Source organism: Parasteatoda tepidariorum, chromosome 10 (assembly GCF_043381705.1).
Source record: "Parasteatoda tepidariorum isolate YZ-2023 chromosome 10, CAS_Ptep_4.0, whole genome shotgun sequence".
NCBI classification, from domain to species: domain Eukaryota; kingdom Metazoa; phylum Arthropoda; class Arachnida; order Araneae; family Theridiidae; genus Parasteatoda; species Parasteatoda tepidariorum.
In genome coordinates, this window is record NC_092213.1 from 31,257,276 (window position 1) to 31,277,393 (window position 20,118).

A 20,118-nucleotide genomic window follows, 5' to 3' on the forward strand; every position below is an offset into this window, starting at 1 on the left:
CACTAATTCATACTTAATTTATTTGCCGAAGTTGCTCTTTACATTCTCTTATATTTTCATTTCTTGCCATCAATATCATACGGTATATAATGCTGGGGATTGTTACATTTTAATTATTACTATAAAAATAGTTTATTCCATTAACATTGATTATATTGCTTTAAAATTAATAATTTAGAAGGATAATTTTATGCACTCTGAAAGTATATAACTTTCTAAATAAATAATAACATAATTTATTAAGAACACAATTTATTTATATACATTTTATCACAGTTTAATAAAAAGCGTTACCTTTGGCAACTCTAGTTATGGGCCTCATCAGAATTAATTTTCTGCTTATTGGCCCGCTTCTGAGGAGAGGGTTTTTTAAATATTAAAAATGAAGCACAAAAAGCATGGCAGAATACTATTAAACAAAACACTAATACTGCTACAAGCATACTAAAAAGTCCTAATGGTTCAGGCATGACTTTTTCATTTGAAGAAGGCCCGCTGCATTGTGGTTTAATGTCTGCAGCTGTATGGGAAGAGGAGCTCGGATTATCCTCATTTGTGAGGGTGATGGAAGAGCTATCATTAGAAAGGATAACAGGTGTAGTTTGTGGCACTTCTTCACCGGAAGATCTACTGCATTGCATTTCACTGTCTGTGGCTGCACAAGACGAGGAGCCAAGATGATCTTGATCTCTGAGGGTGAAGGAAAGCATTTCATTAGAAACAATTATATCAGGTGTAGTAGGTTGTGTAATGTTTGCAGCTGTGTAGGAAGGGGAGCTAGGATTGTCCTCATTTGTGAGGGTGGTGGAAGAGCTATCATTAGAAAGGATAACAGCTGTAGTTTGTGGCACTTCTTCATCGGAAGATCTACTGCATAGCATTTCACTGTCTGTGGCTGCACAAGACGAGGAGCCAAGATGATCTTTCTCTCTGAGGGTGAAGGAAAGCATTTCATTAGAAACAATTATATCAGGTGTAGTAGGTTGTGTAATGTTTGCAGCTGTGTAGGAAGGGGAGCTAGGATTGTCCTCATTTGTGAGGGTGGTGGAAGAGCTATCATTAGAAAGGATAACAGCTGTAGTTTGTGGCACTTCTTCATCGGAAGATCTACTGCATAGCATTTCACTGTCTGTGGCTGCACAAGACGAGGAGCCAAGATGATCTTTCTCTCTGAGGGTGAAGGAAAGCATTTCATTAGAAACAATTATATCAGGTGTAGTAGGTTGTGTAATGTTTGCAGCTGTGTAGGAAGGGGAGCTAGGATTGTCCTCATTTGTGAGGGTGGTGGAAGAGCTATCATTAGAAAGGATAACAGCTGTAGTTTGTGGCACTTCTTCATCGGAAGATCTACTGCATTGCATTTTACTGTCTGTGGCTGCACAAGACGAGGAGCCAAGATGATCTTGATCTCTGAGGGTGAAGGAAAGCATTTCATTAGAAACAATTATATCAGGTGTAGGTTGTATAATGCTTGCAACTGTGTAGGAAGGGGAGCTTGGGTGATCTTCATCTTTGAGTGTAGTGGAAGGCATTTCATCAGGAACGAGGATATCAGCTATTGTAGGTTGTATAACTTCCCCACTGGAAGATTTTCTATTTTGATTTTCAATGTTTGTAGTAGCTGTATAGGAAGGGAAACTAAGATGATCTTCAAGATGCGATCTTTCATCAGAAACAAGGATATTAGAATCAGTCGTGTGTCTATTGGAGAAAAAAAGATAGATAAGCTTTCAAGTGCTGATAAAGCTCATTAATAAAGTTATCAGTAGTCCTAGAGCTATTTATTTTACCACTTCTTACTTTGGCCTATATGTAATACTCAGTTCATCACTTTTACTATAATTTTTAATCGGCGGGGCTACGAATTTTTTCTCAAAGAATGTGCAGCAAACTTATTTTTTTATTGTTTCCTTCATCAAGTAACAAGTCTTCCCCTTGCTTTATAATGTTTTCAAGCACTATCATTGTTATCCTATTTAATCGTTAGGATCAATTTAATTTAATTTAAATTCTAAATAACCATCTGCTTTTCTCAAAATTAATTGCGATCTAAAATTTTGTATTATTCAAATAAATGTCAAAACATAATTCATTTTTGAAAAACATTAATTGCCCTCAATCATACGAAAAATAAAAATAATAATTATAAATAAATAAAAAAAACTAAGCATACCTATTCAAAACATAGACTATGCTTATAGATTATTGATTATTGCAATTGTTACAATCTTATGCTTGCAATAAATAAATAAATATGTGAAGAATAATTCATAAAATTAGAGAAATCGTGCTATATATTTAGTTAGGGTATATTTTCTATTAAAAACGTTAAAAATGTGGAACTGTGCATATAAATGACAGAATCGTTTTAATCTTTTAAATTTAAAGGTATGCAAATTTTTTTTTAAAAAAAATAAAACAATTATTATAAGCAATTGAACAAAGAATATGAAATACTAGAATCGAGAAAGATATTTAGTTAATGACCTAAAATTTAAAATTAAAATTATGCATCTGAAAATTTCTAACTATATACAAATAAACTAAAAGTTATTAAACAAAAAAAACTGTATATCAAATTACCCTATATTGCCGACAGTTCTTTCTTCATTCAATTTACAGTCGCTTTGTTCATGAAATTCTAGAATGAATGAACCTTCAATGGTCAGTTCATTTCGTTCATTCTCAATAGCAGGTGAATCTCCTTCTGTCAGTTCTTGCAGTTCAGAAGTAGGGGGACCTTCAGCAAAAGTTTCGATACTATCAGGAAGTGCCGGATCTACGAAAGAAGGATCATCATGTTCAAAAGTTTCAAAGTCTTCATTTGTAACTCTGGGGTGCACATTTTCTTGTGCAGTACAGGTCAGTTCCTCGCTTTCAAAAGCTTCTAGACTTTCGTTGGTAAGTTCACTATGATCTGAAGAAATTGGGCTTTCAGTGTAAGGTTCAGCATCTTCATTTGTTACTGAACCTTCACAAGAAAATGTGTCGTGTTCGGATGCTGCTGGGTGTTCACCGACCAGTTCAGAAGCTACTGGGTGTTCACCGACCTGGTCAGAAGCTACTGTGCTAATCAGATCATCATGTTCAGAAGTTACATCTTCATCGGATGGTCTATTGATCACTTCGAAAGTTGCTAAGTCGACGTCATACTCCGAAGATACTTCGTCTCCGTAGATTACTTCAAAAGTTGCTAAGTCGTCACTACTCAGATCATAATGCTTCGAAGTTGCTGGGTCTTTACTGGAAATTTTTGCATGCGTCAATGCTACCGGATCTTCATCAGTTACTACTGACTTTTTGTTATTTTGTTTATTTTTATTATAGCTTCCAGGATTAACTTGTCCAGTGTTAGTTGCGGAGACTGGGTCACTGCTGTCATGTTCATTTTCATTAGTTACTTTCATTAGTACCGATGCAGATTTCCTCTTTCTGCTTTTCCTCTTCCTTCTCTTTTTATTGGATTCACTCCGTGGTTGTAAATTTTCTTCCATTATTTCTCTTTGAAATTCATCAGATTCGTCGGTTATCTTCCTTTTCTCCTGATTAATCTCGGTTTCCAGAAGTGAACCTGTTTGTAGATTTTCTTCTTTACCTTCATTTTTCAGTTCAAGAATTTCAACAGCTTTCGACTTTCTATTTTTTCTCTTCTTTTTCGTCTTATTAACAGACTCATCTTTTAATGGTAAATCTGTCAGCAAGTTCTTGTCTTTTTCTTCCTTTTGAAATTCTGTTTTACTATCCATCATTCGATTTTAGAGAATAACTTTCCTGAGAAAGAAAAAATCATGTCATAATATTATCAACTGGTTGAATATTTTATTTATTTATTTATTTTTCAAAAGCAGAGTAATTATTTTCTTCTGCATTAGAATAGAAATGAGAAAAGTTTTAAACGATTCGATTAAGTTTTTATTTTTATTTTTTTCAGCAATGTCGTTCCATTCCTTCAAAATTGAAGTTAATCGTTTAAATTACCTTAACACACTTTAAAAATTTGGGAAGTAAATCCAGAGGAAAAGGAAGGGAAAAAAAAAACGTAAAAAGTATATTGCTAAGCTACGGCATTTTCAAACTATTTGCTGCATATGATTCATTTTAGTTTCAAAGTTGAAAACCAAATAGTAAATCGCTTAATTTGAATGCTTAAAGAATTATAAGATTCTTGAAAAAATAACATTTAACTTATATACGAGGCTAATTTTCGTGCTTTCGAGAGCAAAAAAATGTGGTGACAAATTCGTTTTTTTTTCTAACAGTTTTTAGAAAAAGTAATGCATCTGAATAACACTATCATGACTATTACAAACATGCATTTACAACTCAACTACTACTATTTTATTTTATAACCGTCGTTAAACAGCAGAACCAATTTTTTGGGTTCACGGCTACTTATGTTAAACTCCGTAGCCTTGTAATTTTGAACCCAATCCAGAAGACAAAGGGAACTCTTGGATCAAGTATTGGGAGAAATTTTGACTTCGTGGAGGACTCTTTGATGGAACTAACGTTACATGGTGAGGAAAACCATGAAAACCTCCCACAGCTAGCCTGATGAAAAGGGGACTCTAACCCATGATCTGTCTACCACTGAGGATATTTTACGTCAGCACCGTGGTCGGTGCGAGCTGGGTGCGGAATTTGAATTGACCAGCTATCGCTGGGATCGACCCGGATCACCTCATTGGGAGGAGAGCGCTCGATCACCTGAGCCATCACAGCTCCTACTACTATTATTTTATTTCATTTTATATTTTATAACCATCGTTGTACAACCGACCCAACTTTGGGTTTACGACAACTAATGTTCAACTTCGTAGCTTAGTAATTTTGAACTAATCCAGAAGACAGGTAAACTCCTGGATCTGTACACTCAGAGGTGTGATTTGTTATGGAAACATGGAGGACTATGTGACTCGACAGATTTAACGTGCATTTTTTACTTTTATAAATAGTTTTATTTACCAAGACTAGCCTGAGTAGAGAATACCTAATCCTTCCCAAAAGTTANTGTTGCTCATTTCGCGTTACCCAGTGGGCACCTGTGAACCAAAGTCACGGAGGCGAGCAACATTGCCCACGCCACACTGCCACAAACCCGTTTATAGGGCGGGCCACATTCACACATCATACACACAACAGAGGACAGCACAAAGAGAGAGAGAAACATCCATGCCCAGAGCGGGATTCGAACCCGCAGCCTATGGCTTCGCAGTCAGGCACGCTAACCGCTCTGCCACCTGGCCGGCTTAGTTGTGAAATTAATACGAGGCTAATTTTCGTGCTTTCGAGAGCAAAAAAACGTGTTGGCAAATTCGTTTTTTTTTTTAACAATTTTTAGAAGAAGTAATGCATCTGAATAACACTATCATGTCTATTACAAACATGCATTTACAACTCAACTACTACTACTTTATTTCAGAACCGTCGTTAAACAGCAGAACCAATTTTTTTGGGTTCACGGCTACTTATGTTAAACTCCGTAGCCTTGTAATTTTGAACCCAATCCAGCAGACAAAGGGAACTCTTGGATCAAGTATTGGGAGACATTTTGCCTTCGTGGAGGACTTTCTGGTGGAACTACCCCGCATATGCGTTACATGGTGAGGAAAACCACGAAAACCTCCCACGGCAAGCCTGACGGCAAGGGGACTCTAACCCATGATCTGTCTACCACTGAGGACAGTTTACGTCAGCACCGTGGTCGGTGCGAGCCCAGCCCTGGCATTGACTTTTTCACTTCATTTTATATTTCATAACCATCGTTGTTCAGCCGACCCAGCTTTGGGTTTACTACTACTTCTGTTCAACTTCGTAGTTTTGTAATTTTGAACCAATCCAGAAGACAGGTGAACTCCTGGATCAGTACACCCAGAGATATTATTTGTTATGGGAATATGGAGAACTATGTGACTCGACAGATTAACGTGCATCAGTCACCAATTACTACACAGCCTCTACTTATAAATGTCTTCGGCCCACTACCTCTTGGACATGATCCCAATGCCCTACCAACCAGGCTATCCCAGCCCCAAACTACTACTATTAAACTTTAAACAATATAAATTAAATTCCAAATTTACTTGACATGAGATTGTATATTACTACATAAGTCTGAAGTGCTTACGGCCAATATAATGGCAACACCAAACTGGACGTTTTGGAGAAAAAACATTAAATTTTTTTTTAATAGAAGGTATAAGAAGTTGATAGCACAGTTTTGTACCTCGCGTAAAAATAATATATTTCTAATTTTTAAAAAGAAAGACAAATTGAATATAGGGTTTAATGCCACTATGTCCAAAAAAGGACATGCTGAGCCAAACAATGCGTTAAAATAGGTACATGCTGCACTTTAACTATCGTAAGATCGAATTTGATAAAATGGTACAAGTAAGTTAATAAAATCAGATAAAATGTATGACACAATATATAAAATAAACGAAATATATGAAACGGTACTGAAATGGTTGGATGTATCTAAAAGTGAATAAAATTGTAAATGCATTCCAACAATTATATATACAGTTAAGAATACAAACAGTATGTAAAATTGCAAAATTGTAAGGAAGATGAATGTCATCCAACAAATATACAACTGTCTGCATAAAATAAAACTTGAAAAAAAAAGAGATGTGATGTTGACTGAAACATCGACATATTATACAAATGTGATGAATGGTGAGAGGAACGTTACAATTATTACACTGAGAAGGAGGTTCTCCAAACGGTAAATGGAAGTGCGTTGACCGGGTGTAGAGCCGGTGAAAGGTGCTGTCGATTGCCCGGAGCACCAATTAGGGAGGGGCGCCGTACGAGACCAAGATTTAATGTTGTGTAAATTATTTATTTCATCCTTTTTAAAGTATTGTTTGCTGTAAAAGTATTTTTATTAGTTATTTTTTTACTAATTATATATTCTTAGGTTACCTTTTTTATGGTTAAAGTTTTCTAAGTAAAAGTTTTACCTAAAGATGGAGAGAAGAGTGTGCTGCAGAAAAACCACTTGTTTGACATTGAATACAATGACTTCCGTAATTTCCAGGGTGGATCTTTTCTGTAGAGATTTATGGATCAGAAAACCATCCAACAAACAAGCCAATATTCTCAAATGCAAGAGAAAAAGAGTGAAAAAGAGGGGGGTGGGGAAAGTGACTCTGGAGAGTGACCATGAGCCCAAACTTTGTGTCAATTGAGCCTGATTTTCTGATACAAATCTTAATATTTTATGTGGAAAATGCTTCTATTTCGTATAAAAATGTTAAGTTTTAAAGCCAAATCTCGGATTTTTTGAGAAAGTAGGACTATTAACAAGAGCAAAAGTTCAAATTCCAAGATAGTTACCAAGGTCTTAGTAAATTTTAAGTTAACATGAACATATCCACACTTTTACAATATTTTACATCTTTTGTTCTTTGATATAGACTTAAAATAATTAAAAGATTTTTCTTGGAAACTAAAGTAAGACTTTTTTTCTCTAAAAATATTTGCTAACAACGGACTCGATAACTTCTTTATTCATCTGATTTATCAAATCGTTTATTATTGTTGCATAAAGCGTAATACGTAGGTTTTTATTTATTTATTTTGATAAATAATTTTATGTATCAAAATTAGTCTCAGTAGAGAATATCTAATCTTTCTCAAAAGTTATATGATAGGAATAATTATTTAACATTTCAATATTACTATGACGACTATCCATTCTTTCAATAATGTGTTTTATAGGTCATTTTTAATTAATTTCGAACTACTATTTTTAAGATAGTATATTTTGTAAACAATTTATTACGAATACGCTTGTCGAATATGAACACAATTTTAGATACAGCGAGTGAATTAAGTAAGAATGAGGAATGAAAAGATGCCAATCAGTGGATCGGAAAATTAATACGAGTCAGCAATAAATAGCAGTAAATTTGTTTATGGGTGAATTATTGAAGGACATTTCAGTGAATAGTCGAATGCCTGAATGAGTTTATGAATGCTTAAAAACATTTATAAAGCTATATTTTTTATTTTTTATAATACCATATTTTCTCAAAATGACGCCATATTGAGTGAAAATTGCAACAATAATGTATATAGAAAAAGCAACTGATTTTGTATAGTCTATAAAACTGTTTGCAACTGCTAAAGCACGAAAAAAAAAAAAATATTTTAGTGATTAGGCTTACATATTCGTATGTCATAAAAGATTATTTTCTTAAAAACATTACCTATAATAAATATTAATTCTAAAATACTTGAGGTGATATTCTCATTAAATAAACTAACGGTTTTCTCTTTAAATTTTGAATGCATCAATTGTAATTTCTCTTGTTTACATGTTTCCCAAATCAATAATTAGAATTGATATAGATTTTATAATTCTCTGATAGAAATACTGTAATTTAAAATAAAAAAGCATTTCTCTACAACATTATGGCAACACCAGTAAGACAGTTCAAAGAATTTTTTAAAAATTTCTTTTCCAAAATTGAGTTAAGAGCTCCGCTTTCAGTCTCGCCGGGGAGCTACAACGCCTTCCTCAGGCACTGATCAGGTGATCACTGATTTAATGATTCGAATCAAATCACTGGATTGATTCGGTAATTCTTATAAATTAAAGTGAAAAACATATAAATTAAAGTAAAAGACATAATAGAATCGAACTGAAAATAAAATACATTCATTATACTAGAACTCTGAAGGTTAATTTAGCTTATCGATAATGATAGGTTAATTATGGTTAACCTATCACTATCGATAATTAATTAATTAAGGTTAATTATCGATAATAATTAATTAAGGTTAATTATCATAACTATAAATTTCTATGACTATATTAATACCAAATTGATACTTAAATAGGCCTTATTAAAGTTTTATTTATTAATTTTTTTAAAAGCAAAAAGTTACATTAACATTCATTAAGAATTTGCAAACCTGGGATAAATTTCTCTAAAGAAAGAGAGGAATAAGAATTTTTTTCTTCTCAATCATTAATTTAAAAAAATATTTAATACAGAAAAGTTTTATAAGAATTATTGTTAAATTAAAAATTTATTTATTCCATAATGCTTGAAAAGTTTTATTTGTTATTTACAGTATTGAGCAGTTTTCGGAATTTTATGTAGCGCAATAATTTTTTTTTTCACTATTAACACACGATTATTTTATAAAAAAAGCTTCTGATTTAAAAATTTTCATAGAATAAATAATTTTTTATTTTACTAATATAAATTTCTATGATTATATTAATACCAAATTGATACTTTAGTAGGCCTTATTAAAGTTTCATTTATTGATTTTTTTTTTAAAAGCAAAAAGTTACATCAACATTCATCAAGTTTGCAAACCTGGAATAAATTTCTCTAAAGCAAGAGAGGAATAAAGATTATTTTTTTTCTCAATCATTTAATTTAAAAAAAATAATTAATGCAAAAAAGTTTTATAAGAAATATTGTTAAATTAAAAATTTATTTATTCCATAATGTTTGAAAAGTTTTGTTTTATTTGTTATTTACAGTATTGAGCAGTTTTCGGAATTTTATGTAGCGCAATAATTTTTTTTTCACTGTTAACACACGGTTATTTTTATAAAAAAAATCTTCTGATTTTAAATTTTTCATACAATAAATAATTTTTTTATTTTACTATATTATCACGATAAGTAATAAGATTTGTATTTGTCGTAATATACGAAAATGTAAAGCGTTTGTGGGTCAAACAATCATTATCGTTATAAATATAGTACTGTATATACAAATATATGTCGTTTTTATTATCAGCGGTTTTTTTTTCTTCTTTTCTTCAAGCCCTGAGCATGTACCTAGGTTATACAAAACCCTTAACCATATGGCCCTTAACCACTTACTTGGCCACTAGTCCAGCTCCACTACAGTCAAGGAACGGGTCCAGTCAGCAGTCAGCGCTGAAATTTTGATATGTACTACTAGACAATATTTGCAGTATATAAATAGTTAGTGTATAAATACAGTGATATAGAATTTGTTACATAATAATCTCATTGAGACTATGTTAGGTTGTATAATATACACATCAGAGGAAGAAAATAACATAATAATGTTCATTCAAGAAATTTTTAAGAAAAGTTGTTTACAATGAAAAACTTTCTACTTAACATGATATTTTAAAAAAATTTTTTTTTTTTTACTTTCAGTTAAAAAAGAAAATTTTTCATTGTAAACAACTATTCTTTTGTAAAATAATGAACACAACATTATTATGTTATTTTCGTCCAATGCACTCTCTCTTCAGGAACCCCTCTTCGTTGACCCCTGGGTCATGGCCAACTAAAAGGCCCCCCTCTAGTTGGCCATGTCTGCGTCAAGGAAGTAAATCATTGTTTCTCACAAACGTCCCCCTCCTTTGCTTCTTTAGTTAAAAAGAGTAAAGATGTTCAACTATGTTGAAATAATATATCCTCTTAATGCGATATCTAACACAAAATCTAATTATGAAAAATTAACACTTTTATTTAGAGAAAAATTATAAAATATTTTTTTTCTTTCTAAAAACAATTTATTGAGCACAATTTTTCAGAACTTAATGTCATAAACTTTATGAAGTATCATAACCCATTTTTAATAGTGTTTACTTATTTTTAGAACATTTATTTTTAAAAATTAATATTTTTGCTAAATAATTCTATTAAGGTTCTTGTAATGTAAATCACAACTTTCTCTCCATTCTCCAATTGTTTTCCTCTCGCACATTCTTTTTAAATTTATTTTCTTCAAAATTATATATTTTTTAAATATGTTTTTGATATTCGCGCGTGTTATATCTTTTACGATTAAACTGTGCTCAGAAAAAGGCAAGTGAGCATAAACAATTAAGAATCTTCTTGCATTGAGTATAAAAGTTTGCTGTGTAATACAATTAGTAAAATATGCAACGGATGTTTAAAATACATTTAATTGTACAAAATTTTCAACTTTCTACTCATTGTTTCTAATAAAATATTGTTATTTTGTATTTTCTGTTTTCTTTGTATACACCTAATATTGTTACCTTGAAGTTTTGTACTTATACTTTTTACTCGTTAGCATTTCAAATGTGTAATTTTTTTTATTTAAAAATAATTTCTTTTTAGAATCAGCTACTTTTTTTAACTCGCTACATTTTCAAATTTACCTTAGCACATTTTTTTAATCTTCAGTTAAAAATTTTAGCTTTTTTTTTTCTTCTTTTCGGCTAGCACACGACGAAATTAACTCCCAGATGCTTATAGCACTTTCACTATTTATACTTTGATATTATGCATGAAACGTTTGTTACTCATCATATAAATTCAGAACTTTATGTTATCTTATTAAATTACATTTTTGTGATAGATAATACTGAACTTTTTATTTCACTTTCAATAATACATCTATTTGTCCAATGGTATGGCTTTTTTTTTTTAGACTGAATTAACTATTTTCTTTGATTTACTTAGGAGATAAAAGTTTTAAAGAACTATTTTAAATATACTCTTCCAAAACTCAATAATAATAATGATATATAGATAAGAGAAATAGCATTTAATTCAGAACACACCAGTTGCAAAAAGTTGTATCTCCCGACGTTGAGGAATTCACAGTTGTGCTAAAAAATACTTTCTTTAGTAACTAAAAATATCACTTCCGCCGAAAAATCAATGGCATAGAATGAAATATAACCGTCTGATATTTGGAAATATTACGAACCTCTCTTTCGTAAGAAACATAGTTATTTTTCTGATGTGTGCCGTCGTCCGATTTTTTGGATAACGATAATCCAAAAAATAAATAAAAATTATGTCTCCGTACTTTAATTTTGAGTGCGATTCATATTTTATAATCTACATTTTAGGTTTAAATCTCTAAAATGCATTCTTTCCTTTCGAATTTATAACTATTTTTTGAGTAAGCTCTCTCCCTCAGATGCCAGTAACCAATAAATTTATAAAAAAAGGGGAAATTTAGTTTGCTATAAGATTTCTTTGAAAATGATACCAAATGAAATGGATAACAGCATTTTCAGAAATAATGTTAGTTTTTGTGCACAAAAGAACACATATACATATTAGGGGGAGGAAAATGATTCAAGTTCTTTTTTCGCCAAGTAATTTAGGTTTTGAAATTGTATTTTGAATACGGCCACCTGATCTTAATTTGAAGACGAAAGAGTCGATTTGTTAGAAAATCAGTTCGATTCATTTTTAGAGAATCATTACTAAGGTTTCTTTAGAAGAAAAAAAGTCTCTTATTTAGGCATTTGAATTTGGGCAATTGTTTTTACTCTTTCCAGAATATATTGTTTCAAAATAGTCTTAGGCACTTTTAATATTTTTAAAATGAAAAAAATAAATTATTAAGTGAGATTTTATTTACTATTGTTTTTATTGTTTGTATTTGTATTGTAATTATTTTCGTTTAAAAAACCTTCATTATTACCTATTCATTCTCTTCATTATTACCCATCTTATCATGATTAACAATCAATTTATGATTGATTATATTTATCATGATCAGTTTATGACTGAAATGTATTTCTAAAAAAGAATAATTCATTAATAATGATAATAAAAAAATTAGAATTAAAAATATTAAAAAGAATAAAGAAGAAATTCTACTTGTATATTATTAATGGCCTTTATATGTAACTTATGTTTATTTAATTTTGAAATATTTTTTATCCGAACTATTATTATAAGAAATAAACGAAAGGTTACAATAACAGAACTCAATATGTAATTAAATATTTAATCTCGTTGTTAAATAAGAAGTCATTATTGTTTGAAATACTGAATCTTTAGCTTATTTGAGCAGTCAGTTACCATTATAGTAGCGTTAAATAATGCTTACGATACGCAATATATAAAATCAAACGCCTTATTCTATTATTTTTGAGAGTCGAGTGTTTAAAAACTCATTCACTTCAAATTATTGTTTCTTTTTTTTCAATAAAACATTTTTAAAATTAACTCTATGGTTTCGCAATAATTGAAAATCAGTTCCTTTAAAAGAAGATTTGAAATTTAACCTCACAATATTAAACTATACTTTTTTTTGTGTTATAAACGTATGCTATAATTTTCTTCATGTGTTTTCTCTTAATGTTTAAGTAAATTTAACTATTTATGCGTAAATAAAAAAAACATATTCAGATTCCAGTTTGGAACAAACACTTTAGAACATATCTTTTTTCTCTTTTGGTCACTTCACTGAGACCCTGATCTCTTACAGAATTGGACCACGGACAGAAAGACATTCTTTTTATATAAACTTTCACGGTATTCTTAATTTATTAGCTATTTTATAGTAGCTACTATTTCGAGAACGTTAAGTAGCAATAACTTGCTAAAGAAAAGCAGGGGTAATGTAATAAACGGAGGGGCTGCACCAGACATTCAATCCACTCGCCGCAGATTCAAGTGTTTCTTCGCTCTTTTTCCCCGTAGACCAAGGACAACAATAGAGGAACCCCTCTATGCCATTATAGACATTTAAATTCTTTTGCAAAGTGTAGAAGGCCCTAATAATTCGAACGGGTAACTTCAAATATGCTAATTAATTAATGCAAACGATATTTTAAGTTACGAAATCGAACACAAAAACGTACTTTTTCTGGCCAAGCTGTAGGGGGCAGCCGCTATCAGGGAAAGATGGTCCAAAGTATGGAAAGAAATTTTACTTTTTGCGTATTTCGCTATATCTCGAGAACAATTTGCAATTTGAAATTTTTTTGCAAATAATTTTGTCCAACGATAATTCCATATAAACATTAACTTCTTGTAAATATTATTTCTTTTTTTTTTATTTAATAATAGTCGAAAAAGTTTTGAATTGTAAAGCTTATAAAATTTTTACATGATTTTAAAGAATGTAATTTTAAATGGTAAAATACAAAATTTTAACGAAATCGGTAGAGTAGTTCGTTAAAAATCGAATTTTAAACATAGGAGTTTTATTATAGTCTATTTCTTTGGAAGTATTTGAACGATTTCGTTAAAATTTTGTATTTCGCCATGCAAAATCACATTCTTTGAAATGATGTAAAAAGAAAAAAAAAACACTGCATACTTTATAATTTAAATTTTTTCTGACTATTATTAAATAAAATAAGAAAAAATAATAAATATTTACTAAAAATTAATTTTTGCAAAGAAATTATCTTTGGATAAATGAATTGTATAATTGTATGCAAAAAAATTTTAATTCGCTTAAAATATTTCTTGAGATATGGTAAAATACGCAAAAAATAAAATTAGCATAGCATAACAATAGCCGCCCAAACTTGGGACCATATTTCGAAGATTGCGGCTACCCTCAATATTTTAGGAGTAAGAAATCTGAATCTATGGAGAAAAAAAAGTATTTTTTACGTCTTCGTGTTTGATTTCGTAATTTAAAATATCGTCTGCACTAATTAATTATCATATTTGAGGTTACCCCTTGAAACATTAAGATTGAGTCCTAGAACGCAAAGCTATATTCATTGGATCAAAAAAGGTTTCTGTGTTCAACATTTCTTTTTCCGAATTCTAGTTGTTTTCATTTAATGTCGTCTTTTAGCGTATTATATAAATAATTTGTAAATATTTAATTCAATATTGAAGACATTTGTACACACATGTGAAATTCGCAAATTGTAATTCTGAGGGAGGGGGAATTATTTATAGGTAAATTCTTATTAATGGCAACAATTAAACTAGCTCAATTTTCACGAATTTCCTAACAATCGCAAATAATAATAAACCAGTGCGTAAAGTAATAATTTGAGTCAGTAAATTATAAATAAAATAAGTGTATTAATAATAGATTAGATATATTAGTAAGTACTAAATATATATATACTGTAAGGGCATTAAACTCCTTCTCACTAATTCAATAACAATAAATAAAAAATTAGTAAAATTCCGAATTTATTTACAACTTATTGCAATGCCAGCAATTTAAATTTGAAAGCCTGTAGTACACTAATATAGAAATTTAAAAAAAAAAAAAAAAACATATTAAACATGTTATCCACACAACTGACTTATTTTTTTCAATCAATACATTTAAGTTAGTTATTATTGATATAATAATAAAAAAATTTACTACACATTAAACAAAAGCAAATATGTACATTTTTTAAGCTAAAGTATACGTAAACAATTTATGAACTTTAAATAAGAATGAATTTAAAATAACTCACGTTTTATGATGGCTACAGTTTGTATCAATATGGCCGGCAAAGTAGCCCGCTGTATTAAAAAACAACCCCAAACTGACCTGCAAGGTCACGTGTGGGGCGCCCAAAAATCTGGCTTTTTTTTTTTTCCTGGCGAAATTTTTTGACTGGACCAATACAAATAACCCTACTCCTCTGTCAAAATATGCAGCTGGTAAATAACCAGAGGGGCATTCGGGGGGAACGGTGTACCCCACGAAAACCAGATTTTCCATTAAAAAACATTTTCTCCCGCCTATTTTGCAATTTTTTTTTTAATTATAAAATTATTTAGAATTTTTATACATTCATCTTTAAGTTTTGAATTTTTATGATTATGTATAGCTTTAAAGTATAAATGGAATAGAAATGAATACCAAATAATTCAATAAATTATGTTTAAAAAAAGATAAATTCATACCAGCTGTCGGAAAAACTACATTATTTTTAAAGTTAATTATAGTTACAACAGCTTTATTACAAATGTAGTTAACTGCAGCTATTATTACTTTTTTTAAAAATGTAGCGGCTACTAACTACTTTTGAAACGTAGTGAGTACTTTGCTAATTTTAAGGGCCGAACTTTGCTGGGTAGAAATATATTGAAAACGGTTCTGAATACTAAAATTGGTTTATTTTTAGTAAAATGAATAATTATTCATGCTTACATGAGCCATTTTGTTATTCTTAACCATTTTTTGAAAATTTTTTCATTCAACTTTTCATGACTTGCTGAACAGCAGATATTTAATTATCAAATACGTGTAATTTTGTTAGGTGTTTAATGCTCTTTTTCCTTTGAAAAATTAAGTACATCGAAAATTACAAAGAAAATATGTTCACTTCCATTGAAATAACATCAATATTTTATGAGTGTACATTCGCATTTAAAGGTGTGATTTAAGAGATAAATTAACTAATATTCGTAATGGCTAATTTAAATAGTATTGATACGTAATTCTTATTAAAGCTCGACCACACGTGTATTTCCCCTACGTCTACTGACTTACCCACGAGGTTTATATCAATCAGATTGGAAATTAATAACTAAGGCCCGGATTTTGATGACATTTGCATTTTTGGACATTTTTTGTCCTTGAGAGCATTTTTTGAGATTTATAAGGCATTTTCTTTAAAATTTTGGGGCGTATTTTGCATTTTAAAGCATTTTTTAAATTTTTCTAATTTTTATTATTACACTGGCTTTCAAAGAATGAAGAAAATTTCTAGGATATTAACAGGTGAAGCAACATCTTTTCAAATTGAAGAAGAATTGTCAGTAAGTGTGAACGTCCTTTTCAAGTACGCACCAATAACATCAGTAGACGTTGAAAGAAGCTTCTCCTGGTATAAAAATTTGCTTTCAGACAAGAGACGCTCGTTTACATTTCAAAATATTAAAAAAAAAATTAATAATCCACTGTAATTCTGATATTTAGTAATATTATGAGATGGAAGTTGTTATATTCATTTAAGTTTCTATACAAAATGAAAATGTTTTGGAGTCAATATATTTTCCTTTTTTTTTTTTTTTTAGGATATAAAACATATTTTTCAAACTTTAATGAACGTAGAACAAGTATTGCATTGCTTTATATTTTTTGAAACGACTCATAATAATTTTAAAGAGTAAAACATTGTTTTAGTTCAATATTTTTACTTCTATTTAAGTCATGTCATAAGGCATTTTTAGCGCAATTTTCGTATTTTAAGGGCATTTTTTGCACTTTTTAAGGGCATTAATTGAGATTTTTTAGGTCATCAAAATCCGGGCTCTATTAATAACGTTTTAACCTTTTTTCTTTTCACTAAACTAATGTTAAAGGTATGTGTCAGGAATCGATACATACTGGAGTATTTTATTTTCAAGTAGCACACTATACTACAAATTGCAAAAAAAGTAGGTACAACAGTAATTTCGCTACTAGTAGCCGGGTAATTCTGACCACTGATACATACATCACAGCATTGAAAACAACTGCAACAATGCAACGTAATAGTCTAAAAAATAAATACAAAAGAACTCGGCAGAGAGGAAAAAATAAAATAAACTAATTTTTTAAAAAATAAAAGTGGTCTGCAGGACCATTACATGTCGGTTAGTCACTGTCATGTCAGTTCAATTAAAGGATATAAATTAGCAAGGAATCTTTCAATAATAAATCTTTTACTTTTTAATTTATTAGCTTTATCTGAAACCTTGTAGTTGTAGTTAATTTACGTCACACTAGAGCTGCACGATGGGCTATTGGCGACGGTCTAGGAAACACCACAGAGGATGATCCAAAGACATGCCATCACAATATTGATCCTCTGCAGAGGGGATGGTACCCCCGCTTCTGTAGCCCGACGACCTACACGCGAAGTCGAGCACTTTACGGTAGAACAGTTTAACGAGGACTAATACCGCACACTTTCGGTCCCTACGCAGACTGATCCAAGTGGTCACCCACCCACACAATGACCGTAGCCAGTGATGCATCTGGGAACCGTGTCTTAACGATCAGTCCACTGCGGAACTGGAACCTTGTAGGATAATTAATCATTATTAGAGCTCTACTTGGATAACTAGGCAAAGTTGGAACTCTAATTTTGTTTTTTGAGCAATATTAGAGCTTTAGTGGACTAATTAAGCAGCAAATATTATTTACGAATTTAAATTTTAGAAGATTTGTTTTTAATTACTGCGTCTGGACTAAATTGAGCAAGTTAACCTTTATTTACCATTAGGACTGGGCGATAAATCGATGCATCAGAAATCGGTTTTAAGATGACGCTCGCGGTTTAACGATTTTATTATACGAGGATCCTTGCCTACGCTAACGCTGTCTCTTTGTCTGGATTTAACGTTCCTTGTCTATTTTTAGAAGCTAGCTTTTTTTTTTTTAAATTTATTTAATGCATGTAGGTATATACTTTTCAATCAATAAGTTTTCAGTCGTTTTTAATTTTAAAAAAATTAACGCAAAGCTTACATTTAATTTTTTATTTTTGAAAACATTAAAACAAAGTTGGCGTTATTATTTTTTTTTTAAATTGGCTATTAGTTAAATCGACTAATTTTTTTTAATTAAATAAAAAGTTAAGCAATGTTTTAACGCTTTTTAATACTTAACAATCGTGCTTTTAAATATATATGTATATTTTCAACTTTTCTTAAAATTCTTTCAATACCTGTTAGTTTGATAATTTGTTAGATAGTCAGCATTATTTTTAAACCGATAAATCTTTAGTCGTCAATCATTTCTTTTCATCAATCATCTTAGTCTTTTATTTTCAAAAAAGAAAAAACCTACATTTATTAAGTATAGAATTCGACCAATCGTCAATACAACTTGATTATTCTAAATTAAATAAAAATTTTAATAATGTTCCAAATGCACGTTATTTTTTCGAACAAATAATTAAAACAAATGTTATTTAGAAAACATTTCTTTGGTTTGTTTTCTTTTTTAAATTTTTTAATGTATGTATGTAAAATTATTTTTTACAGTTTTATTATTATTTCTAAACTAATCTTAAGTCATTTTAAACTTAAAAAAAATTACAATAAAACTTTTCTTTTAATTTAAAACATTGGTCGTAAGTCAATCTATCTTTATTATTTCAATTGAAAAAATTGAGCAATGCTATTCAGATTATAGAATCATTTTTGTAGAATTAGCATTTTCTTTTGTTATAGTTTCAATTGTTTTATTTATTTTTGATAGAATTAAAAATTTCTGATTGATAATTTCCGAACACATTTAAAATCATGATACATCACTATGTCTAACAAACAATATACAGTGGAGCATCGTTTATACGACGCTAAAGGGACCACCAAAAAACGTCGTATAATCGATTTTTACTTCTAAAACTGAAACTCTGTTTTCAGTTAAATTTAATGTTTAACGTGTACGTAAATTTCTAAATTAGACAAAGCAAAACAAACAAATAACCAAAGTAGAAAAATTGCAGTGAGCAATTTGAATGTATGTTACCTTTAATTATATGTTCTTGCGATTAGTCTCTACAATGCTTTGAATAGCGAGTTGAACTTACTGCTTTCTATGATGCAATTTTAGATTTCTATTCACGACCAGATCTAATGGCTGAAGCGCACTTGTGAAATTTGCAGGAAAAAAGAGAACTTTTACATTTTCCAAAATAATTAGTATCCGATGGGTGCGCTGGACATAGGTCGATGAATAATTTTTTCGTTCGATCAAAATTTTTCGTTTTTGCATCTTCATAACATTGTCAAGTTTTTTAAGTCATCTAGTAAAAACTACGTTCTTCATCTAAGCATTCTTGTTGGCACCCTTTTCTGTATCAATCATGTTGGCAAATTCCGCCCTTTTTTAAAATACACAAGTAAAAAATTAAATAAACGTGAACAAAATCCAAAAACCGACGTATAACCGATTCTGTGCGTCGTATAAACGATATATTTTTACATTAAAATGAATGATTTGGGACCATACTAAAACGTCGTATAAATGTAAACGTCGTATAAACGATGCTCCACTGTATCATGATATAATTTTTTTTTACATCGCTGAATCCTATTCACCATAAATATACTTTTATAATGTTATTTTGGATGTTAAGCCCGATTATTTTTAAAGCTACTTTTTTTTTTCATCTTATGGGTACAGTATATCAGGTAAATTACAATTAAAATTCAGACCATATTTTACCTATACCATGATTTTTTTTTATTAGGAAGCTGATTTTCTATTTGTAATGCTAAATATAAATTTTTTGGGCAAAAAAAAAAAAAATTAAATGAAGTTGGAAACATGTCAGTTTGATTAAAATTTGACATTTTTATAACAAATAATTGTAATAGATGTTAAAATTAAACTCAAATCTCAATAACTAATTGCTGTTACTTCTAAGACTGGTTATTTCCAGGTATGATATAAGAATTTTCCATCCATTTGTAAA

General features: G+C 30.2%; 1 protein-coding gene across 1 annotated transcript; it reads right to left on the reverse strand.

Annotated features, from left to right (window-relative positions):
- Positions 1–235: 235 nt before the first annotated feature.
- LOC107456104 (uncharacterized) lies at positions 236–15,313 on the reverse strand. The gene is made up of 3 exons (XM_016073879.4): positions 15,172–15,313; positions 2,584–3,771; positions 236–1,701 (listed from the first exon to the last, which is right to left on the reverse strand). The coding sequence occupies exons 2-3, from the start codon at positions 3,747–3,749 to the stop codon at positions 306–308; spliced, it is 2,562 nt and encodes an 853-aa protein (XP_015929365.2). The 5' UTR covers positions 3,750–3,771; positions 15,172–15,313; the 3' UTR covers positions 236–305.
- Positions 15,314–20,118: the final 4,805 nt, after the last annotated feature.

Bases quoted from the DNA above. Each gene is read 5' to 3' on its own strand.
- LOC107456104 (XM_016073879.4), bottom strand. From the start codon at position 3,749: ATGATGGATAGTAAAACAGAATTTCAAAAGGAAGAAAAAGACAAGAAC. The intron at 1,702-2,583 runs GTAATTTGATAT...TTTCTCCAATAG, and splicing joins AGAACTGTCGGCAATATAGG to ACACACGACTGATTCTAATA.